The 17845-nt window shown below is 27.3% G+C and overlaps 1 protein-coding gene and 1 long non-coding RNA gene across 3 annotated transcripts; both read left to right on the top strand.

Annotated features, from left to right (window-relative positions):
• The first annotated feature begins 490 nt into the window (after window positions 1-490).
• On the top strand, window positions 491-3428 carry LOC120277138. 2 transcript variants are annotated; one of them, XR_005541471.1, is made up of 4 exons: window positions 491-1559; window positions 1631-1922; window positions 2013-2146; window positions 2729-3428. It is a non-coding gene; the product is annotated as an uncharacterized LOC120277138 (long non-coding RNA). The 2 variants fall into 2 exon arrangements; XR_005541470.1 differs by having other exon boundaries at window positions 496-1922.
• Window positions 3429-14222: 10794 nt separating this feature from the next.
• On the top strand, window positions 14223-15537 carry LOC120277714. The gene is made up of 4 exons (XM_039284567.1): window positions 14223-14244; window positions 14962-15168; window positions 15267-15369; window positions 15517-15537. Exons 2-4 carry the CDS (start codon window positions 14975-14977, stop codon window positions 15535-15537), a joined length of 318 nt encoding a protein of 105 aa, XP_039140501.1. The 5' UTR covers window positions 14223-14244; window positions 14962-14974.
• Window positions 15538-17845: the final 2308 nt, after the last annotated feature.

Here is a 17845-nt window from a genome sequence, read left to right as displayed (position 1 = left end):
TACCCAGTCGTCTGAGCAACTGGCGGATATCTTCACCAAAGGTTTAAATGTTAAAGTCTTTAGAAATCTATGTAACAAGCTGGGCATGCTTGATATATATGCTCCAGCTTGAGGGGGAGTGTTAGAGTTATGTTATAGTTTATATTTGGTTAATGGGCCATACTGGGCCCATACCACAAAGCCCAAGTATTTCTCTATATATATCCTTGTACTTATTTACTAATGAAATATACAAATTATTTCTCCTATTCTCACAATTTGAAAATGGGAGTTTTGTGTTGGCTTCATCTCTTTTTCATTTCATTCTCCATCATATATATTTTCTTTCTTTTTAATTTACAGTCTAAATCTTCTATATTTTTTTTGGATTGTCTTTATCTTTTTAAATTGCATGTGTTTTTAATATATGTTTTCTATTTCTTATAATATTTTTTAGATTGAAATAGCGATTTCATGATTTTATAAGTTCTATTTTACTATAATTTAAGTTCTAATATGATTTAAATCGAAGTTATATAAAACCAACATGATTCATAGTAATATAGTATTTATATACACATCTGAAAAGTGCATGTTTTATTAAAATATTTCCCATCTTTTGAAAATGCATGTAAATCATGTGATTCATTAGTCTATATTTACATACACGGATCTGATCTTTCATTAAATTGAAATGTCGAATTTCGCTGATAACACTCAATGAAATAGTTGATTTATAATCTTTAGATTAAGTTTGGACAGGCCAAGATTAACTGCAGCTTTTGATTGTTCGTTGGTTATATTTTGCATAATCTAGGTAGTTTGTTTGTTTCATGAAGGAACGTTTTGTTGATATTATGTCTTAATCAGATTTTCTATTCAAGGTTATTTGGTGGCTCAGTATATCTGGTTGAAGAAATTAGACATTGACGGAGGCCAATTGCTGGCCATTGGATGAGATTGGAGATCAGTTCTTCTGTTAATACTTTCTTCAATTATTTATTTTTTCTTCCCGATGGGTTTAGTTTGATAGCATTTACTTTATTTGATTTGATAAGTTGTCTTTTGATCTATGTGCTTAAGTAATTAATAGTATTTAGGAAACTTATACACGGTATAACTTGGATTCTAAGGTTGTGGTGGTTTGGTTTTTCATGATAAATTGAGTGGTGTCGATTTGGTTTTTTAGGGTAAATTGTCAACTAGTTTGATAATGTAAAATTGAAAATTATAACGCTCGGTACTTGGTTTGCTCAAAGGCAATCATGTCAGTATTCACTACAATCTGTCTGTGTTTGGGTCTATCATGTTAATATTTTTTAACCTTAAGTTTGTTTAGGTAATAATAATAGTTGACAGGTGATCTATCAAGCGTGTTGATGATTTGCATAATTGGACAGTTAATAGAGAATTGACGATAAATCATTGTTACTGATGTTTACTATATAATTCAGTGTTACTAATAAGAAATGGTTGTAGCTTTGAGGAGCGTTTAATGACTTTGTGATCATGCCCTGTTGGTTTGATTTAACAATGAGGATTACATGGGCAGTAACTCTTGAAGGATGTTTCCGTTGATGGTATTTCTCTTATTTGGTTTGATCAATGCTCATTTTTGACCAAGTGTGCTTAGCTGATTAATTGTTGTTAGGTAAGGTACATTTGGTTGCTTTGACTTTAGTGACTTTTGGACAAGGAGCATTTTGATGACTTTGGGATCATGCCCTGTTGGTTTGATTTAACAATGAGGAATACATTGGCGGTAACCATTGAAGTATGCTTACTTTGATAGTATCTTGTATTTGGTTTGATCAATGCTCATATTTGACCAAGTGTGCTGAACTGATTAGTTGTCTTTAGGCAAGGTACATCAGGTAGCTTGGATTCTAGTGAATTCCATTTGGTGCCTGGAAGATCTGATTGAGGACTTGATCTTTTCAAAAGTGGGTTTCTGAATCACTTCATATTTGAAAGCATTCTGATTGTTGTTTGATATATTGCTTTTGTTGATGTATGTGTGTGTTGTGCTTCAGTTTTGTAGGATAAAATTATCAACTGGTTGGATCAGGAAACTGGTATATTCATTATATGTCTGGCGCTTAGATTTTTCTTATATAAAGGTTTTCATGTCACCGGGCAGGGTGAGATTGAGCTTGGACTTCTGAGAGTAAGTGTTCATTTTCTGTGGTTTTGAACTGAATTCATTCATATTATTTGTCAAGAATGAAATTTTTGTCACACCTTAACCAAATATGTTGTTTGTACATTGCTTTTGTTATATATTTTGGTCAATCTCATGTGATTCTAGTAATGCAGCATTCTGACCGTTTCTCTATGAACAATTGTTTTTGGTAAAAATCAATTTTTTTTCCATGCTCAAGAGAATGTTAATATGTTGTTTATTCATAGTTTTTGTTTTATAGTTTGTTCAATCTCTTGTGATTTCAGTAATACAGCAGCCTGGCCATTTCTAGTTGAATAAGTTCTGTTTCCTGAGTTCTTTAATTTGGGAAAAACTTGTCATTTTCTTGATGCTCATAATAATGTACTCTCACAAATAGGTATTTTCTTCTAATAAGAGGATATCCAGAACCATTATTTGTTTTGAGAAATTAGTTATTAGTTCTTTCATAACATAATCTTGTGACGAGGCTATGAAAATAGCATTATTTAATTGATGCATCATTTTCTTGTGATGATGGTTTGTGGCTATCAGATTTTAATGCATCCATTTATTTCTGGTGAACAGGTTGTGTGTTCTGCTGCCAGAGTATATCTATACCTCTCCATCAATTGGATGATTAGTTTGCAAGGAAATCAAATTTAATGGATGTTAATCAGGTCCTGTGATTTTGTGAGAGCTTTGTTCACCAACCAGACTACAGAGACATCAACTGGAAACTTAATGCGACCATGTGGTAATCTGTTGGGTGGTAGAATGATATCGAACTTGAAGGATAGCAACTGTCAGACCAATTGAAGACACAAAGGATGCAAAAGGGACCAGCTGTATGGTTATCTAATTACCAATTATTTTACTAATTTGAGATATTTGTTACGTGGTTGAGATTGTCGTCAAGCTGTTTTCTGGCTGGTATACCGTTTAAGTTCATAATAAGATGATGATACTTCTTCTGATAAATCTATAGATGGATTGGATTGCATTGCATTGCATCGCATCAAGAGGTTGTGAGCTCTTTTGAACTGTTTATGAACACCAAGCCAAGGAAAGACAGGCAGTTCTTGAATTACTGGGAAACCAAGCAATGGCATCAGATTATTTTGTCTCTTCTCTGTATTTTCTATTATTTAGCTCCATATTGGTTCTGGTTTGTGGAGTTTATGCTATTTCAGAATTTAGCTACTGTTTGAAATAAGTAACTGTTGATTGGATTTCTTATTCTGATAACCTAGTATAATATTGGAACCAATTGTTTTTATTAATTTTAAGTACATGGTTTTCTTTTTTTCTATGAAATGAGAATTGTTTAGCTATGGTAGTTGCTTATATAATTAATTTGCTAATTGCAATCTTACTATACTTTAAATCTTTGTTCTTAGTCATTTGGATTCTAATGATCATCATTTGATATGTTCAATGTATTTTGTATTTTTAAAGTTCGAGCAGGTTGTCAGAAATAGAGAGTTATTTTATTAATACTATTGCAAAGGAGGTTTCTACAACAGTAAATAAAACATGTACTTCAGGTTGCTCTTGTATATTATGCAAAAGAGGTTCTTCATTAAATATGTTTAATATTTTTGTATTTTTTTAAAAATATTTTTTATACTATGTATACTAACTTGTGAAAAACTTGAAAAAAATAATTATAATTATTAAAAAATATTTTTATTTTGTGGGATAAAGTATATCAATAGTTTTTGTATTATTTGGAGTATAGTTATTAAAACTAGTTTAACATCAAACCCTCTCAAGCTCATTTAGATAAATGTTGGGTTAATCAAAAAATAAATATTATTTTAAAATTAAAGATTATTTTTTTAATCCACAAATGTAATAATAATTATTTATTAAAAAAATTTATTTCAAAAAATAAAATTTGATTCACCAGAGTCATAATTAAAAAAACTTGGATGTTCACCAACGTTGCCAATTTAAGAGGGGTTACACCGAGTTGATTGTATAAGTGATCCAATCAAAGATCTTGATTGGTTTAGATGCTGGGTTACCATGAAGGGCAGCCCGGGTTTAATAAATACATGGAGTTATTAAATAAATCATCTTTTGATATTTTAGGAACTAAATGATTTTCTAAACAAGGTCTATTAGAAAAATTAAAAGGATGAAACATATTATATTTATATTAATTAATGTAAAATAAAACTCATGTTATTAAGGTCTAAATACATTTATTTTTTAAATTATTTATAAAATGATTGTAGAATATGTATCTTATGCATAGTGTAAACACAATATTTATTTTATTAGTAAAATAGTACTGGTTGGAAAATAAGATTATCATGTTTCCTCAACATATAATCTTATATTATCAAATTTTTTTTTCTAAAATACCCTAACCAAATATATGCCAAATATATAAAAAATTCATACTATTTTGATGTAAATATTGAAATTATTTTGATATTATTTTTTAAAAAAAGTACATTTCAAATTTTAAAATATATGTTTTTTATTAATATTAATAATTCAAACTTAAATATTTAAATAAATATAAATTTTACTAAACTTATTATTTGGAAAAAAAAAATAATACATAATGTTTTTTTATTTCCAACCAAATATTTCAATGGAGAGAATTTTATATTTTATATTTTTTAAAATTTTTTATTTTGTGATTTTATTGCATTTAAAAGGTTTAATGGGAAAATATTAAAATATTTTCGTTTTAATTTAAAAAAAATTAATTTTTAAAATATTTGTCATGTTATTATATTTTAATTTTATCTTTCAAATATGCTGAGGTGGCACCGGGAGGATGGTATATATATATATATATATATATTCAAAACAATTTTTTAAATGTTTAAAAATATATTTTAAATTTTTTAAATATATATTATTAGATGCCCAATAGGCTCTTGATATGTCAACTTTCAAACATAATTTTTTTTAAAAATCGTGAAAGTTTTTTAAATAATTAAATATATATTATAAATTTTTAAAAATATATCACTAGATGGAAGATTTGCTTTTGATATGGCATCTTTTGAATTCAAATATTTTTTTGAAAAATAAAAATTTGAGAAAAAAAACGCGCAATTGGAAGATTGGCTTTCGAGTTTTGATATGGCATCTTTTAATTTCTATTTGGTTTTAAAATATAAGAATATGACCGTACTAAATATTATGTTTTATATTTTTGTATTTTTAAAAAATATTTTATATACTATGTATACTAACTTATGAAAAACTTGAAAAACCTAACTAATTATAATTATTAAAAAATATTTTTTATTTTGTGGGATAAGATATATCAATAGTTTGTGTATTGTTTGGAGTATAGTTATTAAAACTAGTTTAACATCAAACACTCCCAAGCTCATTTAGGTAAATGTTGGGTTAATAAAAAAATAAATATTATTTTAAAATTAAAGATTATTATTTAAATCCACAAATTGTTAGTCATGTAATGGTAATTATTTATTAACATTATTTCAAAAAATAAAATTCGACTCACCTAAGTCATAATTAAAAAAACCTGGATGTTCACCAGGTTTGTCAATTTAAGTTGGGTTACACCGAATTGATTGTATAAGTGATCCAATCAAAGATCTGGATTGGTTTATATGCTGGGTTACCAGGTAGGGGAGTCCGGGTTTAATAAATACATGGAGTTATTAAATAAATCATCTTTTGGAATTTTAGAAACTAAATGATTTTCTAAACAAGGTCTATTTGAAAAATTAAAAAATAAAACATAATATTATTTTATATTTATAATAACTAATGTAAAATAAAACTCATGTTATTGGGGTCTAAATACATTTATGTTTTTTAAAAAAATTATTTATAAAATGATTGTCGAATATGTATCTTAAATATAATTGCTTTAAGCATAGTGTAAATACAATTTTTATTTGATTGGCTATGTGGTTGGAAAATAAGATTATCATGTTTCCTTAGCAGATAATCTTTTATTATCATTTTTTTTTACTAAAATACCCTAACTAAATAGATGGAAAATATATAAAAAAAATCAAATGATTTTGATGTAAATATTAAAATTATTTAAAAAAAATATTCGCTATTATTTTAAAAAAATATACATTTTTAATTTTGAAATATTTGTTTTTTATTAATATTAATAATTCAAACTTAAATATTTAGATAAATATAAATTTTGTCTCCAAGTTAATATTTTTTTTAAAAATAATATATATATATATATTATTTCCAACCAAATATTTCAATGGATTTTTTTATTTTTAAATTTTTTAAAATTTGATATTTTGTGATTTTATTGGATTTAAAAGGTATAATGAGAAAAATATAATAAGGAAAATATTAAAATATTTTCGTTTTAATTTAAAAAAAAATTAATTTTTAATTTTTAAAATATTTGTCATGTTATTATATTTTAATTTTATCTTGAACACAGATATGAAGAGTTTAGAGGAGCAAAGCGGTTTTCATTGTTTCTCAAGTCTTTTGTAGAACATGTTGAAACTGATATTACGGTTTTCATTGCTGGTTGCATACAAGTGAGTTGTCTGTTTAGTGCATTGATCTGGTAACAGAATGGTTGGAAACAACAGTAAAACATATCTATTGACATTTTTATTGCTGAAAATTTGGTTTGCTTCATAAATTTGTTTGCCTCAATTAGTAAAAGTGGCAATCAATGGGAAATCATAACTCACAGATGGTGCTTGAGAGCTGTGAACTTATAGTCATTCAAAAATATGAATATTCATAACCTTATTTCATCCAATTCCAAGCCTCCATCCATTTAGAGCATTGAAAGTAGTTTGATGTTTGTATATTCCAACATCGGATATGTGTGTACTCTATACAAATTTTTTTTATGATCCAAGAATATGAAGTTTGATATTTGTAAAAAAAAAAAAAATTAATCTCCAACCAAATATTTCAATGGAAATAATTTCTTATTTTTAAAATTTTTAAAAGTTTGATGTTTTGTGATTTTATCGGATTTAATGGGAAAAAATTAAAAGAAATTATTTTAACTTTAAAAATTAATTTTTAATTTTTATTAATATTAATAATTTTTAGAAATATTTGTCATGTCGTATATATATATATATATATATATATATCAAAACAACAGTTTTTAAAATGTTTAAAAATATTTTTAAAATTTTCAAAAATATATCGTTATATGGTAGCTTGGTTTTTGATATGGCAACTTTTAAATATAACTTTCGAAAAAAAATCATGAAAATTAAAAAGTAACTTGAAAAAAAAAATCACGCCATGAGGGCATACATAATTTTTTTCTCTCAAAATAACAATTTTGTAAATGTCTAAATATATTTTTAAAATTTTTAAATTTATATCTCGAATTGGATAAATTAATCCAGATATATTCTTACAACGCAAGCAATTTTCCCTACAAAATTGTAATTTTGTTGGGAAAATTAAATATTTAAAAAAATATTATAAAAGATCATCAATCCCTCTTCTTCTTCACTTTCTTCTTTTGCTCAAGAACCATGAATCAAGAACTGGTACATTCTAATTTTAACTTTCGTCTTCCCCCTTTTTGCTTTTAACTTCTAATTTCTTATTCTAATCATGATGTAATAATATTATTAATGTTGTTGATTAAAATGGTTATACTAACCCTTTATTTGCAAAAGTTTTTTTCTTCTTTTTCTGAAATTATAGACAAGTTATGAGTTCGATTTTTTATTTAAAAAAAATGAAATACCATAAACATTATTATAGGTGTGATTAGTTAATTTTTAATTTCAGATTGATTCGGGACTATAATAACCTAGAGTCAAAATAACATGGATAAGACACTTGATTAAAGACAACAATGAATGATGATACATTGAAAGCTAGGAGCAATATTGTTTTACTTGGTGAAGAAAATAAATTGAAAAATAATGTTTGTGTTCCAATTAGACAATAGTATTAAACCTATTGATGAAAACCACCTTATTTGGGTTTCTTGTAATTTTAAGTTCCTAGTAGCTTGTTCTAAGGTTTAACAATGAATTTATTATACCTCTTTTGAGACCTTATGAACCTCAATTCAACTGCATATGACTATTTTGTTTACCGCATGGACATTTTGTGAAAATTATATGCACCGATCTTTATTGTTTAGATGTTAATACAATATGAACTTGCATGATTTAGAAATATTCTGAACCGCTTATTTAGAAAGTCACCAAAGTTTGGTACGCACAATTTTGTTATATTTATATTAATTAATGTAAAATAAAACTCATGATATTGATTAAGTTCTACATTTATTTTAAAAAAAACATTTATAAAATGATTGTAAAATATGTATGGTAAGTATGGATTGTTTATGGATAGTAAACAATCTTATATTATCAACTATTTTTACTAAAATACCTAACCAAATATATACCAAATGTTTCAAAAATTCATAAGATTTTGATGTAAATATTAAAATTATTTAATAATAAATATTTGTTATTATTTTTTTAAAAAAAGTACATTCTTAGTTTTAAAATGATTAATTTTTATTAATATTAATAATTCAAACTTAAATATTTAAATAAATATAAGTTTTGTGTCCAACTTAATATTTGAAAATAAAATTAATATAAAATATTTTTTGCTTACAACCAAATATTTAGGGTAAATTTTTTAGTAGGTAACTAAACTTTTGGCTCATTTTCATTTTGATCACCGAACTTTAATTTGCATCAATTTGATCACTCAATTTTAATTTGATTTCACTTAGTAATAAATCAAAGGGATTTCGGCCCTCTAAATGAATGATGTGGTTTTTTTTCAATGACATGGACATCTCCAATAGGCTTAATAGTGTGTTATGGGGAGGACTAATTCGGATTTTTAGATAGCCATATAATTAATTATGGGTTGAAATCCTTGAATTTTTGCCTGGTGAAATCAAATTAAAGTTGAATGACCAAATTGATACAAATCGAAGTTCGGTGATTAAAGTGAAAATAAACCAAAGTTTAATGACCTAGTAAAAAATTTACCCAAATATTTCAATGGAAAGATTTTTTTGTTATTTTAAAATTTTTTAAAATTTGATGTTTTGTGATTTTATTGGATTTAGTGGTAATTGCCAAAAACCCCTTGACAATTTTCTTTATGGACAATTACCCCTCCTAACTTTTAGTATCCTCAAAAAACCCCTCTTTTTTCCTCAACTGACTTTTCAACCCATTATGCATCTAACGGATAGAAACAGAATCAATTAAAATTTTCATGGACAATATTACCCTTGCATGGGAAGTTGTGGACAACCACTATATAGTGCGAAATGACCATCATGCTCATTATGTAACCACTTTGGCACTTGAAAAGATAAAACCAGAAGATAAACAGTATTCATCTTATTGGCGAAACTTTTTTCCTCTCTTTGGCCTTTCATCCACTTGCAAGAGAGGACCCGCACTTCTTTCCCTTGTTCTCCAAGCGTTTATCCCCAAAGATACTGTGTTATGGAGAAAATAGTTACTAGAAGCCAGCTTCCTTAGGACCTATGTTGTCATTCCTCGAACGCAATGAGGTGAACTTTGCTCTCCGCTCATTTCTCTTCTCCTTCTTACTGAGTCTTGGATGTATTCTTTGGCTTTCAATACTGACCTTGGACCTCCGCTGTCAACTTAACTTCCTTCTCATGTTGGTAAGCTTCTTTCTTTTTCTAGTTTCTGATCTTCCTTCTTGCTTTAGAAACTATGGATTCCTATTCAAGTCCAGGCTCCAACAATGCGAATGGAAGAAGGACCACCTTCGATGGATTCTGATTTCAAGTCCTTGTTCAATGTTGATGGGTCACTGGGCTTACAATAAGTCATTAAGAATTTGTGTTATAGTTTTACCTTATATGTTAATGCGTATCTGATTAAGTTTAGTAGTTTCTGTTTAATAGTTTTGGGTTTCTGTTTACGAATACGCTTTTTACGTTTAACAATAGTTGTTTTGTTTAAGTTATCTTGTTTCCGTTTATCAATCCTGGTTTATGTTTAAGTTAACACGTTTAATAGTCTTGGTTTCTGTTTAACGATAGTTGTTTTTTTGTTTAAATTACCTTGTTTCCATTTACCAATCCAGGTTTGTGTTTAAGCTAACGTGCTCATCCATTGCAACATAGATCACATAAAAACGATCACATGGGAAGCAACAACAACCATTCAAATCGATTCTAGCCAAAATTAAACAACCAAAATTATTAAAAAATCAATAAAATGATCCAATAAAGATTCGATCTTCAAAGTCAAATACCAAAGCCATCACCAAATCAATTAAACAAAATAGAAAAAAACAAGAACAAGAACTTTAGGGAATTTGAACGTAAAAGAGTTACCTTTTCATAGATATATGGATCAATCTCTCTGGCTTCGAGTTGAATGAGGCGGCTGAGAGAAATGATGCAGCTTTTCGCCTCCGAGCTCTGCAAAATGAAGGATTAAATGCTCATTTGCATATTACCCCCTCAAATCCTCTCTAATTTTTAATTAATTCTTGTTCACAACCTCTCTCTCTCTCTCTTCGTTTCTTTAGTATTAAATGATCATCTAATTTATCGGATTATTTGCATATTACCCCCTCAAATCCTCTCTAATTCTTAATTAATTCTTGTTCTATAAACTTTAGACTATTTTACCGTAATCCTTTAAATCATACAAATTTCTATCAATATTTCCCTTTGAATTTAAAAATTATTATCCCCTCAAATCCTCTCTAATTCTTAATTAATCCTTGTTCGGGTTTCAAAATTATCTTTATTTAAAATATGATTTAATGAAATGTGAATTTGAATATGAGTTGTTAGAAGTTGAAGAAGTAAATTAAATATAAAGATAAATTTTAACGTTTTACGTTTAACAATAGTTGTATTTTGTTTAAGTTATCTTGTTTCCGTTTATCAATCACGGTTTCCGTTTAATTTAACACGTTTCCGTGTAACAATCTCGGTTACTGTTTAAGTTTACTCGTTTATATTTATCTAATTACGTTAAAGCACATTGTCAAATGTTTTACTTTTAATTTATTGGGTTTCAATAGTTTTACAATATATGTTAATGCGTATCTGATTAAGTTTGCTAGTTTGTGTTTAATAGTTTTGGTTTCTATTTATGAATACATTTTTTACATTTAACAATAGGTTTTTTTGTTTAAGTTATTTTGTTTCCGTTTATCAATTTGGGTTTCTGTTTAAGTTAACACGTTTCCGTTTAATAATTTTGGTTTTTGTTTAATAGTAATTATTTTTGTTTAAATTACCTTGTTTCCGTTTAATTATCTGGCTTTGTGTTTAAGCTAATGTGCTCCCAACAATCAGCCCCATGGTAAACATTCCAACAATTTCAAATTTATCCATACAAAAAATGGACATAAATCGGATGAATAGGAATTAAAAAAAAGACACACACATGTACCAGTTCAAAATCTCCAAGGGGATCGACATAAACCCTAAATCGGTCCTCCATCTCAAGCCTCTTCTGTCCTCTCTTACAAAACACCTCATACCTTTCACCCTCCTCATCCTCCTTCCGCCCCCTCCTTCTGTCCCATCAAATTTCTTCGGTTCTCCAAAGCACAGCACATCACCCATTGGTATATCGATCATCACCGGTCTCTTCCTATTCAAGGCCGAGCCGAGGCCAAGCGAGCCTTTCCCACCCGACTCCGCCGCCAAACTAGAAGGTAAATCCAAAGAATCCATAACAACAGAAGGCGGCGATGAAAACAAACGAAGCCCACTAGAGATGCACGGTAAGGTCTTCCAAAAAATGTTTAAAAGGAAGGAAAAAAACTGGGTGATTTGATGGTGAAAAATCAATTTTCCAAAGGATGATGTGTTTTTTTCCACCATTGCCAAGGGTAAAGATGGAATTTAATTAAATGAGCTGGACATAATGAGCTGCAGGGGGGAAAATTGAAGTGAAACAAAAAAAAAGGGTTGTATGGCAAATTCAGAAGTCAGAGGGGATTGTCTGGGAAGTTTTGAAACTGTTAGGAGGTAAAAAATAATTTTCCCTTTTAATTATAATTGGAAAAATATAATGGGGAATATATTAAAATATTTTTAAAATTTAAAAATATTTAATTTTTAAAATTTTAAAATATTTAATTTTTAAAATTTTAAAATATTTGTCATGTTTATATTTCAAACTAACTATTTTTTAAATGTTTAAAAATATATTTTATATTTTTAAAAATATGAGATGGACTTTGGGATTTTTAAAGTATTGGTTTTTTTCATGATTTCTATAGTAACTGTTCTTGTAGTAATTTTTAAAAGAATGGTTTGTGATTTTTGAACTTCCTGCACCTCCTTGTTTACTTTCCTATGTTCTTTGAAAAAAAAAAAATCTCCAACCAAATAATTCAATGGAAATAATTTTTTATTTTTTAAATTTTTTAAAAGTTTGATGTTTTGTGATTTTATCGGATTTAGTGTGGAAATTTTTTTTAAAATTTTTATTTTAATTTTTTTAAAAATAATTTTTAATTTTTATTAATATTAATAGTTTTTAAAAATATTTTTCATGTCATATATATATATATTCAAAATAACGGTTTTTAAAATGTTTATAAATATTTTTAAAATTTTCAAAAATATATCGTGTAAATTTGATTAATGATAAATAATTTTTTCATCTAAAAAATATTTTGAATATTATTATTAAAAGATAATTATTATAATTAAATATTCACATTAAATATTTCATTTTAATTAATTATTATTAGTTTAATGGGCAAAAATGTCATTTTACTTTTATTATTGTAATTATTATATTAATTCCAACGTATTTAATAAATAATCTTGTTTTATTGTCCAAAAAATTCTAAAATTCGATATATAAAATTTAAATTTAAGCAGGTGACGTGGCACTTGGAATTAAGATTCGCTATTTTAAACTATGATTTATTTTTTTATTTGAATAAATTAATCTGGATATTGCTTATAATGAAAGCAATTTACCCGCCAAATTTTATTTTTTTGGAATATTTAAAATATTTTAAAAAATATTATAAAAAAGGCAAGTGATCACATACTAATTAATATCATATCCATTTGCCGATCGTCAGACCATCTTCACTTTCTTTTCCTGAATAACCGGTACTATTTTTTTCCTTTTCCTTTTTTTCTCTTTTGGCATTTCACTTATTATTATTATTATTATTATTATTATTATTATTATTATTATTATTATTATCTATTCACTCTATAATTTAATTTTATTGAGTAAAGTTTTTCTTAAAATTTTTATTTTTTATAAATATATATCGGTCACAAACAAAAAGAATCAGACCTTCAACTTGCTATTGAAAGAATAATTGATTACTCTTTTATTATAGAGTTAATTCTTATTAGTGTTTCTTTATGTGATTAATATTTATTTATTTTTAAAATATTATAGATAAATCATAAATAGAATTTGCACCCATAATTTTTGTATAAAAAACAGAATAAAATACTAACTATTTTATTGTATGGGTAATTAGTTAAATTTTTTTATTACCTATGATTTTACATTATAATTAACATTGTTATAAAATCTCGGATTGAATCAGAATACAATCACAGTTAGAGAATCAGAGAAAGAGATTTTTCTCCTCATCATCATTTTTGTCCTTGTTATTTTTAAATAAAAAAAAATATTATTTTTTTCTTCATGTTGAGTTGAAATCTTAGCATCATATTTCTTTGTTCAATAAGATTTTTTATTTTTATTTTATTTTTTAAGTTTTTCATGGTGTATTCATGAAGATGGCAAGTATATATGGCTGGCTAAGCTGCTGCCACGTTGCATGAAATGGTGTGGGGACTTAGGTTTAAAAAAAACATAGTTATATAAAAAAATATTATATTAATTATTACGTATTTTAAAATTAGATATATAAAATTTAAATTTAAGAAGGTGACGTGGCACGCGGAATTAAGATTCTGTATTTTAAACTATGATTTACTTTTTATCTGAATAAACTAATCTGGATATTGCTTCTAATGAAAGCAATGTACCCGCCAAAATTGTAATTTTTGTGGGAAATTTTTAAAAAAATAATAATAAAAAGGTAAGTGGTCACATACTTGGCAATCATCAAACCCTCTTCACTTTCTTGCTCAAGAACCGGTACTTTCTAATTTTTTTACTTTCCATTTTTCTCGTTTTTGGCTTTCAACTTCTAATTTCCATATTATTATTAGTATAGTTTTATTTAGCTATTCATTCTATAATTTAATTTTGTTGATTAAAGTTTTTCTTATAAAGATTCTTTTTTTCCTTAAAAGTACCAACAAGCCATGAATAGCCATGAATTATATGAAAGAAGTTAAACTTTTGATTTTGTACTTGAATTTCAGAAAATAAACTACAACTCTTTGATTATAGGAGTGATTTTATGGTGGTTTCTTTGTGTAGTAAATATTTATTTACTTTTATAAAATTATGATCAAATCACAAGTAGAATTTGAGTCCATAATCTATGAGTAAAGAGAGGAATAAAATATTAATTATTTTGTTGTAGGCATAGTTAATTAGTTAATTTTTGATTTGTTGTTGATTCGGCACTAAAAAATAATATTGCTATATAATCTCAGATTGAGTCAAAATACTAGCATTACAAACAGTAATTTTCTTTTTTTAATAATTAAATATTGTCTGTAATACATGATAATAAAGCCAATAGTTAAAACTGCCACATATGAAGGGAACTACACTTGCAAATTTAATAATATTAATGCATGCAGTTGTGTCATCAAATCGACTAATTAATTAACTTTTTACATGTATCTACAGAGACTGATTGCATTGAATTAACATTGATATAGCTAGATGTTTTAGTCTCAGTGTTGCTGCTGCAATGAAATCATCATCAGCATCATCAATAATGGATTTGGATGACATGAAAAAGTCACTTGATTACATGAAGGCTAATGAAATATTTGAGCTGATAGAAAGGGCCATTAACATTGCTGCATCTCAACATCCGAAAGAGTTACTGCAACAAAGAGACAGAATAGTTGACATGCTTCTCAACTCGGACACTCATGATGAGTATGTAGTTATATACATATGTTTTCTCATATTATATATATATATACACACTTATATATGCATGAGTTTTTAATTGCATTGAATTGGATTGCAAGCAGGAAAAGGATAATCAATGATGGAGATGATTTATGGGGTGATTTTCCGACAATTGATGAAGCAGAGAGCATGCTCACTGAAGTTGCATCGCTTGATCCTCTTAAGGTACTGATTCTAATGTTTCGATTTATTTATTTATCAACATTTAGTTAAATACTTAATTAATCTCTTATATAAAATTTTGACTTACAAAATTTATTTATGTGATGTAGCTTTTCAACAAAATCATTTCTCTTGATGATGTTATTGAAGACAATGATTACAAGCTTTTGAATCAAAATGAGCATGAGATTACCAGTTCACTCATTGATGACAATTCAGAAATATGCTCAAAACCTCAAAGTAATGGAACAAATGCAAAACTGAAAGTTTCACAATTATGCAAAGTTACTAGCTCCAGTTCAACAAAGCAAGATCAGAATCAACAAAAGGTAGTAATTCTATTACTTAAAATAGTTACAATTCATTGTAAAATAATTACTGTTTCATTCATGAACATTATAAACTAAACACTGAACAAATGAGTGCTTCTGATGGAAATTTGTTCAAAATGAATTAATACTAAAGTTCAATTAAAACCAATGTTTCACTGAAGATTAGCAATAGAACTAACACTTTGAATAACCTGGATTTTATAGGATTGCTTGGCTTCTCTTGATGATGCTTCTCTCCAAGCAAAGGTGGAGAATTCAGAGAGGAAGTTCATTGAGAGACAACAACAACAACAACAACAACAACAACAACAACAACAACAACGTAAGTTTGTGTGTATATCTACATCTATGTCTATAATTTTGGTACTCTAATAATATAAAGCTACATAAATCTTTGTAAATCTTTTAATCTTAATTTTTTTACCTGTAAATGCATACAGAAAAAAAGAGGAGAAAATTATTGATTGAAGACGATGATGCTGAAGACAATGATCACAAGTCTATGAACCAAAATGAGCAGAAGATTGAAACTCAAATGCAAGAGGACTCTATTTGTCCATGTACTAGTTCAGTCACTGAGAACAATTCAGAGAAATGCTCAAAACCTCAGAAATCACAATCATGTGAAGTCACTAGCTCTAATACAACAAAGCAGGATCAGAATCAACAAAAGGTAGTAATTCTATTACTTAAATAGTTACAATTCATAGTAAAATAATTACTGTTTCATTCATTGAACATTATAAATTAAACACTGAATAAATGAGCGCTTCTAATGGGACTTTGTTCAAAATGAATTAATATTAAAGTTCAATTAAAACCAATGTTTCACTGAAGATTAGCAATAGAACTAACACTTTGAATAACTTGGATTTTATAGGATTGTTTGGCTTCTCTTGATGATGTATCTCTCCAAGCAAAACTAGAGAATTCCAAGAGGAAGTTCATTGAAAGACAGCAAGAACAAGGTGTGTTTCTGAGTTTATGCATCCATATATATATAATTTAGTATTCTAATAATTCAAATCTATATAAATCTCTTTAAATCTTTTAATTTTAATATTCTTTTTTTAAATATCTGCAGAAAAGAAGAGGAGAAAAATACAGTTGATTAAACCACAAGCTCTTTCGAAACAAGAACAACAACAAATTAGAAAACAGAGTTTATTTAAACCAAAGAGAAGACTTGGAGTGATGATCAAATTCTAGTAAGTAGAAATTAAAGAAACATTGAAAGACACATGGTATTGTTATGTATTTTTTTACTTTGAGAAATTATTGTCCTTTTTTAAGTATACAAACACTAATGTTTGTTGAGCCTCGTTATAGAAAAATAATGAAAATTAAAATTTTTTCATTTATAAATATATATAGTTTTATGATCATAAAAAACAAAATTGTCAAATCATGCTGATTAGATTTAGATGAATTCTCTATTGCTATTTCCTTGATGATTGTTGCCTCTGTAATCACTAACACATTATATTTCTTCTTCTTCTTCTTCTTTTAAATCTTTATTTTTAACAATAATAAAGTAATTACTCAAATAATTACCCTGATTATATGCAGGTGAATGTGCTTTTGGGGGCCTAGCATTGTTTGGGAGTCTCTTAGTCTAGAAAAATGACATTTGTCGATTTAATTTCTTTCTTGAGTCTATCATTGGTTTTACTTTATTTTTTGGTTCCTTCACACATTTTAAGAGCGTCCAGTCTTTACTATATAGCGATCTAGATGCTTAGAGAAAGTTGTTGTGAATAGAAACTTAGTTTGACCATGTGTGTGAAAGCTAGTATTTAAAGGGAGGAAAGAGCTACCACCCTTATAGTGTGAAAGCCGCTCTAAGGTAAATGGACACTATGCTTGAGGAATGTGTGCTTGATGATTTACCTGGAGTGAGGGCTACCTCAAGGGATGTGTGAAAGCTATTGTTCTAAGGGCGGAAATAGCTACCACCCTTATTGTGTGAAAGCCACTCTTATAATCGGATACTATGCATTACAAGTGTGTTTTTGATGATAAAAGAGAGAAAGGGCTACCTCAGGGGATGAGTGAAAGCTACTGTTCTATGGGCAAAAAGAGCTACCTTTTTTGATGTGTGAAAGCTGCTCCTGAGTAATTTGATAGTATGCAGCATCAATGTGTAG

This window comes from Dioscorea cayenensis, chromosome 15 (assembly GCF_009730915.1).
Source record: "Dioscorea cayenensis subsp. rotundata cultivar TDr96_F1 chromosome 15, TDr96_F1_v2_PseudoChromosome.rev07_lg8_w22 25.fasta, whole genome shotgun sequence".
Classification (NCBI taxonomy): domain Eukaryota; kingdom Viridiplantae; phylum Streptophyta; class Magnoliopsida; order Dioscoreales; family Dioscoreaceae; genus Dioscorea; species Dioscorea cayenensis.
The sequence above is the reverse complement of the archived record's forward strand: the minus strand, read 5'-3'. Positions and strand labels throughout refer to the sequence as shown.